At 39.9% G+C, this 10,582-nt stretch overlaps 1 protein-coding gene across 1 annotated transcript; it reads left to right on the top strand.

Moving 5' to 3' along the window:
* The first annotated feature begins 1,350 nt into the window (after positions 1–1,350).
* LOC122711936 (radial spoke head protein 3 homolog) lies at positions 1,351–4,330 on the top strand. Its single transcript, XM_043931132.1, has 8 exons — positions 1,351–2,144; positions 2,416–2,497; positions 2,573–2,746; positions 2,851–2,979; positions 3,064–3,267; positions 3,350–3,512; positions 3,743–3,829; positions 4,148–4,330. The coding sequence occupies exons 1-8, from the start codon at positions 1,351–1,353 to the stop codon at positions 4,312–4,314; spliced, it is 1,800 nt and encodes a 599-aa protein (XP_043787067.1). The 3' UTR covers positions 4,315–4,330.
* The last annotated feature ends 6,252 nt before the right edge of the window (positions 4,331–10,582 follow it).

Genomic DNA, 10,582 nt, shown 5'->3' with positions numbered 1-10,582 from the left:
CGGAAAAAGATGTCGACTGTAAGAACGGATACGTGCCGAATGTGTAATCGTGGAGTTCAATCCTACAAAATACCGGTCGGGGATGGCGATAAAAAGGAGACATATACGTTTGTCAAGAGTCCAAGAGCAATTTTGCATATTCAAAAGAAATACAGGAATCCACCCACGTAAGTTTTCATTGTCAAAAAAAAATATACATAAGAATTAGTTAGAAAATCATTAAATTGAAAAATCAATGGACAAGCGTCAAGATCAATAAATTCTTTTTCTATCATTTTATTAAATAGATTTTTTTCAACTTCGTTTCACGTTGCCTTCTCGTGGAAATTTTTTTCAATCTCCTACAATCTTCATCGTTCGCGTATCAACTTATGAAATCTTTATGCCATTACAAACTTCGTACCACACGATTATCTATATTCACCGTTATTATAGCCGACTGTTACGTTTTGTCAATCAATTTTAAACATCGCCTCACGCTTTCGAACGAGCGAGAAACTTTTAACGACACGATTTATACATAATGCAAGAGAAACAACCTCGGTAAACCAACTTTTACGCTCAAAGACATATGGAATTTTTGCAGCACGCTAAATTTTCATCACGACAGGAAAAAACGCAGAGACGTTTCGCGCGTTTTTTGCCCCGAGCGGCAAGGATTTTTCTTCAATAAAAAAAGAAAAAAAAAGCATTGCTATTTCTCTCGGCAAGGGAGAGTCAAGTACTTTCGCAGTGTCGTAAAACAGAGTTGCAATGGAACGACGACGCCGCGAATCGATCCCGCGAAACATTGGCGGAAAGTGCGGAAGCTTAAATTCTGAACTGGTGAACAGAGCATCCGTCTCGAAAACGGGAAAGCTTTAGCGTTTGCTTGGTTTCGAACCGGACGCGATGATAAAGCGGTTCACCTTGAACAGGTTCAGAGAAGGGGTCGCGAGGTTGAGGACAAATTCTGTTGCAAAAGAGCACGCCGACGTACATAAGCATCGTACGTGGTCATAGTTACCACCGATTTCGTGCCCCTTTAACATGACTTAGGCATGCGCAAAGTTCACGGTGGTCAGCGTTATTGAGTGGCCGCCGAGTAAAAATATATGTGTAGCACGTCTGCGGCATATGTCGGTCGATTCTAAGGACATTGTCCAGTCTGTGAACTCGCTCGCACGAGCGTCTTAGTGATACCGCGACCGTCGTCCAAAGCGAAGTTTCTTCGGCGTTGCCACCATTTTCGATCCAACCCCTGTTTCGAAGAGGGAAGATCAGTCGAAAGATTGAAAAAATCAGCATCGAAGTTTGAAAATGCGCGCCTGAGATAAATATTGAGAAGAAGAAAAAAAGAAAAGAGCGATCATGCCGGCTGGGATTTCAGCGTTGGCGCCAACCGCCAACGGAGATCCGTTCGCCCTCGAGGGAAAGAGTTCTTTCGCGATTCTTCGAAAGGATGGGTTGGAGCCGGTGGCTACGAGCCCGCCTCTTCTTCGCGTGGACGACGAGACGACGACGAGGAGATCGGCGGCCGATCGTCTGGAGGAAAGCAATCCGTCGTTGGAGCATCGAAGGCGGATCAGCAGATCGAACGATCATTTGGCCCAGTCGAGGCTGCAGTCGAATCAAGCGAATCCGTTGAGAAGGGAGTCGCGAAGCAGGAGCGAAGACGGTTGCCGATCATCATCGGCCGTGGACCAGAAGATACCTGCCATCAAGCCGAGCATGACGCTGTCCACGGAGGATTTCAACGAGGTCCTGAACGCGAAATTGAGGAAGCTTCAGGAGCAGGAGAGGGAGAAAGAGGAGGAGCGCAAGGGGGCGAGAAAAGGTCAGGGGCTTCGGAAAAAGCCGTTCATCACGACCGTGAAGACAGGCGAGTTTCTAATGCCGCCGCCGGAAGTGGCTGCCCTTCTCGGCATCGCGTCGAACGGGAACGACACCGAGGAAACCGACAATTGCCCCTTGCGCTCCAAATTCAAATCGCTCGCGTCGTTGGCGAGGAAACCGGAAGTTCGTCACAGCAGCCACATAGCCAGGTGCCCGACTGCCCTCAAGGCCACTGTCGACTTCACCCTCGGAATGATGAACGCCACGACCATGGCCGCCTCCACGACCTTGGACGATCGAACCAAGATCGCGAGGAGGAACGACGCGACGTAAGTTTTGCCAACGCTTTTTCGGAAATCCGATTAATGAACGAGGAGGATTTTTTAAAAAAACGATTTTTCGATGTCAAATACACGGAAGAATGATATGACTGCAATTGATTATCGACTGCAATTGCGTGCATACTATATATATATATATGTATATGTATGTATACGCTCATAAATAATTAATCGACGCTTGTTCGAGATTTTTTTCAATTTATATACTTGATAAAAATATATATATATATATATATAAGATGATATATTTTCTTTACAGCGATCAACGAATTCCTTTTGGGAATATTATGTTCGATCGTCGCGTTGTTCGTGGAAGTACTTTCGCCGCCGCTCCCGTTCTTGTAAGTTGTTGCAAAATTAAATCGTTGTTTAGAATACGCGCGCATAGGGAGACACAATCGTTTGTTTTGTCTCAGATCGATGGTGAACGATCGATAGCTGCCAGGCAAGCGGAGGCCAGAAGGAGAAATTTGGCTAGGAAACGGGCTCAGGCACTGGCTACGAAAAGTTTGGTGGCTAGGACTGGTTCGCCACCCCCTGTTCCTGGCCGAAAACACGAGCCCGTGCAAACGGAAATATACCTCGAGGAGGTGGATATATATATATATATATATCATCCCTTTCTCGAATATTTTCCCTCCTTTCTTTTGTTTTAACTCGATAGTATCAATTAACAATAATAAGCATGTTACAGCTGTTCGAGAAACCGGACGAGGTCGAAGTTGCTACGCAAACCGATTATTTCTTGGACAGACCGTTGACGCCGAAATATTGCCCGGAAAAACTTGGAGAAGATGTCTCTACCCAAATAGAGCCCGGTGACGTAAGCTCTCTTTGGCAAATTTCTTCGAGAATTCGAAGTTGGAGTACGATATTTTTTCCCTCTTTTCCTCTTTTTCCTTTCTAGCTATTCGACTTCGACTTCGAGGTGCAACCAATACTGGAGGTACTGGTTGGTAAAACGATAGAGCAGGCGTTGATGGAGGTTCTCGAGGAGGAAGAAATCGCCGCTTTGAAGGAGCAACAGAGAAAGTTCTTGGAATTGAGGGCCATGGAAAAGGCAGAGACGCGAAGATTGGAGGAGCAGGAGAGAAGGCTGAGGGAAGAGAAGGTTAGGAAAAGTGGAATAAAAATTTGGAGTTTCTTTTTTTTTTTTTTTTCCAAATATATTCAAAGAAATATCTCGATATCAGGATCAACGATTGAAACAATACGAAGACTCGATGATCGCTCAAAGGGAAACGGAAGAACGAATTGCAGCAGCTACCCTGTTAACAGGATATATAGCCGAACTTCTTCCAGCTGTTCTAGAAGGATTGAAATTGTCCGGTTTCCTATTGGACGAGATCAAGGCTGGTTCGTGAACACGCAAGAACACTGCTACTTTTTGTGAATTAGTTAATCTGAAAGGTTTATTAATTTTTCGTTATTTACGCCCTTTTACCGATAATCCGAAAGAAAACTGTTATATGTCTCCCTTTATATATATATATATATATGTACATATATGTCTCGTTTTTCAATGTGAATTAATCGAATTAAATTCAAATCAAGAAAAACTGTGTAATGTATTCGTTTTTTCTCAGATGTCGAGGATGGTTTCATGCCCTGGTTGATGAGGGAGGTTAAGAAAGAGATAGGGCACATGGTTGAGAGCAGAGAGGTTCTTATGGGTAAGTATCCTTTTACTAAATTATTCTTGATCACAAAAGTGGACGCGTGATAGTGACAATATAACGAGAAGATGAAAGATACGATTCCTTCACTCTTCTTTGTAATGTTTCGAGACTGGTTATCCATAACAATGAAATATCTAATCCTAATCCTTGGAGAATTGAATAGAAGAAGAAAGGATTATTCACGAACGAATAACCGAGCGAACGAACAAATATGGATTATAAATAATAATTTCGCGAACCGTTACCGCGATAATATCCTTCAGAAATTTTTCCAATACGATTATTTTTTATATTATTTATCCTAATTTTCAGAGATCATCAGGGAAATTTTGGAGAATCGCGCGGAAACGTACAAAAAGCTTGGCGAGGAATACGACGCCTCTAGGAAAAAACCGATGATTGATACTCTGGAAGACGGAGGGATCGATCCAAATTTCATTAATTACGAGCCGCTTATCATCGACGGCCAGGACGTTTAAACGCCATCCAAAATAATTCGATCTCGTACGTTGAAAATTGAAAGGGGAAAAAAAAAAGGGAGAAGAGAGATTTTTATCAAAGCTTAGGCAAGATTACGAGCAAATCGTCGCCTCGTCGACAACATCGTGAATTTTTTTCTTTTTTTTTCCGTTTTTTTCGCTTCGTTTACCGAAGCTTTTCGATGCTCGTTGATCTTCGAAAAGGAGAAACGAGCATATCATAGTTAGCTTTCGGATTTAGGGACACCTTCACCAGCACCCAACCAATCCCTATTCCAGTGGCTTCTACATTAAGCAGTGTACACAGCTGCGAAACAAATCCATCTCCTCCGGTTGCGCCCCGTGACAGGTCACCACCGCCGCGTTTTCGATCCCCACAGCAAACATCAACCACCACCACCACACAAAAATTCATTAAAAATTAATCATTCGTTTTCTAACGATTCGTTTTAAAATAAGTTAATTCGTTTTAATCTCTTCGTTTCTATTTATATCTCGTTGCTCAGATTCATCGAAGGCGAAGAAGAAGAAGAAGAAGAAGAAGGAGAAGAAGGAAAATTGATCGAAAAATACGATTGAAAATTTAAGCAAGCAGCTAAGAAAAATTTAAGCGAGAGAGAGAGAGAGACATGAAAGATTTGTAATAATTAATAACTGATAATTTCACGAAAAAAATAAATCAAATTGATGCAAATAAACGAAACGTTTAATATCTATGTGCATATCTTTTTACATCTCCCTCCTCTTTTTTTTTACAGTTTAACTTTTATCTTCTCTCGCACAATTTGGGAGAACAAAGTATTTGTAGTGCTCGTATATATATATATATTTTATCTTTTACACAGCTGTAGAGACAAACGTTAAGTCGAAAATACAAAAGTCGTTGAAACGATCGGGTGTAATTTTACTTCTCCTCCTCTCTGTTATTCCGGATTACAAAGCTAAACAGGGATGCGGGAAGAATTCGAATGCAACGATAAATTTGCTTTCTCTTCATATATATATATATATATATATATTGTAACGAACAATCTTTAACATTTGCAAAAACATTTAACAACGTTCATTCAAATGTAAAAAGGAAACAGAAATTATAAAATCAAGTCTACAATAACTGTAGAGGTAATTATGCAAAAATTCTTTTAACAATAAATAATGGAATAGTAAAAATAAAAGGAGAAATTCTGAAAGAATGAATGAAGTGTCCGTTATTATGAATATATTTCTAGCAAAGATAAGTCTGACAATGATGACTGGCGCCACTAAGCACCTGTACCCCTACAATTCCTTGCAATTTCCAAAATTTACAATTGGATCCTTGCTTACCTGCTTTTCGAGTGAAAAGATGGAAAATAAAAGGGATGAAAATTTGTCACAAGAATACCTCATATACATCGTTATAAGAACAATTCTCGTTCGAACAATCTTCGTTCTTGATTCTTCGAAAAAGAAAGAGAAAGAAAAACAGGAGAATCGATGGAATTAAAAGAAAAAAAAAAAAGATCGAATGTTCAAAATGTTCTCCTCGAAACGAGGAGATAAGATTGGTCGGTACACCGCGAGAGTAAAAAAAAAACCTGTCGGGCTCAATCAGGATTAGATCGATAATAATAGGATGAGGTTTCACGGTGAATTGGGATCGGCACAGTTTTAAAAAGCCACCCACCCTCTTAAACCGCGCACCCCTTTCCGAACCATGAACGACAAGGTGAGGAGGGGGCCATATTGTATTGGATTAAATTAAGCGGAGTGTAGGGGGGGGGGGGATCGTGTAGATCGCTGTGCATTATATGCACAAAACTTGTGTGCCAAGTGAATCGTGTTTTTTAGGGAGATTCGAGAAGGGAGTACCGCGGTGGGTCCTGATCATAGGGGATTCTGCGTTATTCCACCATGTGACCCGTGCCACCTGCATTTTTATGCAATTTTCCTCCTCGAGCGAAGAACACCTTCGTTCGCCTCGAACACACGTATGCTTTTCCACACGTTATTTGCGAATTAATTCTTTGCGTATCGATCCTTCGTTCGATGACAATCGTTTATAAATCACGCGTGTTTACTCTCATTCAAAATTATTCGATTAATGAATTCGTTATTATATTATTTCATTTAAATAAAAAAATCATTTCGAAAAATATAATTCGAGCAGAGTTGACACGTATTAATAAATTGAACAATCCTTGCGGATATTTTTACGATCTTATTTGACTACGATCGTCCGTTGGACGAATTGACTTTTAAAATCGAGTAAACAATACCTAATGGCGTATAATGGTTAAACAGGAGGGTATGAAGTATCCTGTGTAATTGTGTTACGGGATATTTGACCGGCACGTGTCGCGTTACAGAAATACTCGGTATTAAGAGAGAGAGAGAGTGAGAAAGAGAGACACGAGCAATATGTCGGTGACACGTGACCGAGTCACGTGAAGTCTTTTAAGATATCGAAGCGGATACCTTCGACACCTTGCTACACATTTATATACACATTATAACAACTGAATAATTGATCGTACGTTCGATTTCTCCTCGAAATATTGATAATACGATCGAGCAGTGTCTCGAATGAGGAAGATACTATTAGAACTTTCGTACTTTCGACACTTGCAGAACCGAGACGAATCACCTTTACGATCACCTCCCCGCAAAGCCAACCATAACTCAGCCTTCGCCCCCCGCAACCATCGAACGTGGTTAGGTTATAGAATCTCGTAAAAGGGCGGCGAACAATAAGATTTGTTACGTGTCTCTCTACGTGTCCGGAAGGGGTGCGCACGGTGTTCCGTGTTCCCAGTTAGATCTAAAAACGAACGGGAGGTTGTCGTATGAATCTCCCCATTGAAATTTATGCGTAAACACTTGCCGACACTTAACGATCAGATGACACAGAGAGGCGTTTTTCCAAGTTAAAAATTGGGCAAAACAAGCGTTTATTTTTTTTCTATAAGAACGAAAAACGCGTGGAAAAGAATCATCGATAACGTTTCTAAGAAGAAAAAGAAAATTCTATTCTTCTGTTCGAAGAATTTATCGAAGAATTATCGGTTTATATCGGAACAAGATGTTATTCGAAGCAAAGGGAACAGTATGGGCGCACAAGCCGAACAGGGTGTTCCTTGCAGGCTTATTTTGAGCATCGGAGAGGGGTGCGGGCGATAATACGTAGATGATAATCGCGATATTAATATCGCATTGGGAAGCGCGCACATGCGTGCAAGGGCCCATTGGTCACGGAGGAACACTTGCTAGCTGCCTGCCTCGCGGTTCTTTCAATGCACCCTGATTTTAGAAAGAGACAACGAGAGGGTGGGACCTCACCCCCAAATCGGAGCGTAAAGGAAAACTAAAATTTATCCAAGAGATGAAGCAAGAGACGAGCAAGGACTAGACAATTGTTCTCTACGATTTATTTTTCACGTTATTTTTTTTTTTTTTTTTTATATATCTTTCCTTCTTTCGAAAGAAATATATTTACGTAAGAATGGTAATTAACAAAATGAATAATATAGAGTTTATAAATTGGAGAGGTAAACGAAATATATTATATTTATATATAAAAGTCGAAAAAACACTTGCTGCAATTTTGGTATAGATATAGTAAAGGAAAGATAGTAAAGAATAATAGAATACTTATGCTCGAGTTTCGAGGAACCAGGAGTGGGCTTGGTTCAAAGGATGGTGCAGCTTGTGAAATTTATCCAAGAAATGAAGCAAGAGATGATTGTTTTCTATGATTATTTTTCACATTATTTTTTTTTTTTTTTTATATCTTTTCTTCTTTTAAAAGAAATATATGTAAGAATGGCAAACTTGGCGATTAATAAAATGTATAATATAGAGTTTATAAATTGGAGAGGTAAACAAAATATATTATATTTATATATAAAACTTAAAAAAACACTTGCTGCAATTTTGGTATAGATATAATAAAGAATGATAGAATACTCATACTTGAGTTTCGAGGAACCAGGAATGGGCTTGGTTCAAAGGATGGTGCAACTTATGAAATTTATCCAAGAGATAAAGCAAGAGATGATTGTTTTCTATGATTATTTTTCACGTTATTTTTTTTTTCTTTTTTTTTTTTATACCTTTTCTTCTTTCAAAAGAAATATATTCAAAAATGGCAAGCTTGATGATTAACAAAATGAATAATATAGAGTTTATAAATTAAGAGAAATAAATGAAATATATATATATTATAAAACTTGAAAAAACACTTGCTGCAATTTGGCTATAGATAAGGATATAGTATAGAAAGGATATAATAAAGGAGAGATAGCAAAGAAATGATAGAACACTCGTGCTCGAGTTTCGAGGGACCAGGAGTGGGCTTGGTACAAGGGGTGGTGCAGCTTGTGAACACTCGTGTCATTCCCTGGTCCGGCACCATTCACCCTAGATGAATCACTTCACCCACAGAGAAGATCCACCAAGAAGAAACGTCGCATGCCCTTCCTCCTCTTGTCGCTCCTTCTTTTCGAATCTTATCTACAATTATCTGTGCGTTATTATTTTTAATTTTTAAAAATTCGTTTAAATCATATTCGTTAAAACCGTATAATATGGGAAATAATGAGAATAAAATGGGAAATTTTCGACCAACTTTCTCCCCCAACGTTTGTTTTCAAAATGCATGCTAAAAATCTTAATGCTTAAAATCTTAAACTCCATCGATGAGAAATGAGAAAACCTTAAACGCTATCTCGAAAGTTCATCGCTAGTGTCATCAAGTTCGGTTACTTTACTTGAGATTAAATCGCCGTAACGATGCTGAAAGTCCTTCAAACAGAATTAGATAAGGATCTGGTGTATTAACTCGGCGCAACGCAATTGGAAAACCGATATCGGTACTGGGAATTAGCACTAGACATACCTGTAGCAGACGTACTAGCTACGCAATTTGCCAACAGGCAATACCAGGGATTAAACGGCTCGTTAAGGTCTCAAGATCTTCAGGTTTTAACGTGCCAGGTTAAAATTCGAAGAACCGCGTGCATCGTGCATCGTGTCACGTGTATTCCCGTACCTGCGTAAACGAGAAACAAAAAGGAACGAGATGAGAATAAAAATTCGCCAGAAACGATCGCTTTCGTTTATTTATCTTGGACGATGCTGTTATCCTCGATCATCATCCATTAGGATAAGATGGAAATCGGGATTGGTCAGAATGGTGGGGGGGAGAATGAAGATCGAAGGAACGATTAAGCAAATCCAAGCGGTATCGTTCGATCGCGATCCACGCACGCGTGCGAGAAGAATGAGCCACTTAATTTCCTAATCAACCGTTGATTCAGATGCACCTTTCGTCAGCATGGATGTCCCCCCCTATCATCGAGAACTGCGTTGGTTTGCAGCTGAGCCAAACAATGTCCTTTCACATGAGGCTTTTATAGCCCCATCAAACACCCAGTCACGGCCGGACTCCTGGTGGACGGCTATGCGACCTGTACGCATCACTCGTGGTCGCTCGTCGTTCTCCGGTAATCACGGCCGCGAACGAAGATGCCAAAAGACGCTGGAAAGAAAGAAAGTAATTGTTGAAAAAGAAGAAGAAGAAGAAAAAGAAAAATCCATGTAATTTGAATTATTTGTATTCCGACGGAATATAAAAAAGAAAGGAATATAGTCTTAGAGATTAAATAAGATAAGATAGAAAGAAATATCCTTGAAAAACAATTTTTAGAAAAATTATCCTTGCTATACAAGTGCGGGATAACTGTATCTTTTGAGAAATATTCACGTGGAATTGCGATATATTAGGAACTAGAAAAATTATCCTTGCTATACAAGTGCGGAATAACTGTATCTTCTGGCAGATATTCACGTGGCATTGCGATATAAACAGAGTTCATTAATAAAGGGTAAAGGGTATATGTATATAATATTACCTAAATCTCAATGGGTCAGAGAATCCGGCGCCAGTAATTATTTTCTGTAACCAAAAGACAGCTAATACCATCACAATGACAAATACCATTTACGATTCAATCCTTAAACGATACTTGCCACGGTCACGCTTCCCCGACTTCTTCCTTGTACCTGCAGCAACAAGTTCAATTAGTAGCACCTTCGGCACTTCGGCAATCCATTATACCGAGTCCAGATCGAGACTATGGGTAAATTATAGGCAAAGGTAATAAAGTAATTCACCGTGTGCATCGTTCCGGAACGATGATTTTTAACTAAAGGCACTGTCCGCCATAGCTAAATCACCGCTCGATCTATACAAATTATGAAAATGAAGGTATTAATTTTTGAAAACGTA

The sequence above is a fragment of the Apis laboriosa genome, unplaced genomic scaffold, assembly GCF_014066325.1.
Source record: "Apis laboriosa isolate Shangri-la unplaced genomic scaffold, ASM1406632v1 scaffold18_cov149, whole genome shotgun sequence".
NCBI classification, from domain to species: domain Eukaryota; kingdom Metazoa; phylum Arthropoda; class Insecta; order Hymenoptera; family Apidae; genus Apis; species Apis laboriosa.
This window is presented reverse-complemented; position numbering and strand designations above follow the sequence as displayed.

Coding starts and splice junctions, on each gene's coding strand:
- LOC122711936 (XM_043931132.1), top strand. CDS start 1,351: ATGCCGGCTGGGATTTCAGCGTTGGCGCCAACCGCCAACGGAGATCCG. Junction 2,145..2,415: donor GCGAGGAGGAACGACGCGAC/GTAAGTTTTGCC, acceptor TTTTCTTTACAG/CGATCAACGAATTCCTTTTG. Junction 2,498..2,572: donor TCGCCGCCGCTCCCGTTCTT/GTAAGTTGTTGC, acceptor GTTTTGTCTCAG/ATCGATGGTGAACGATCGAT.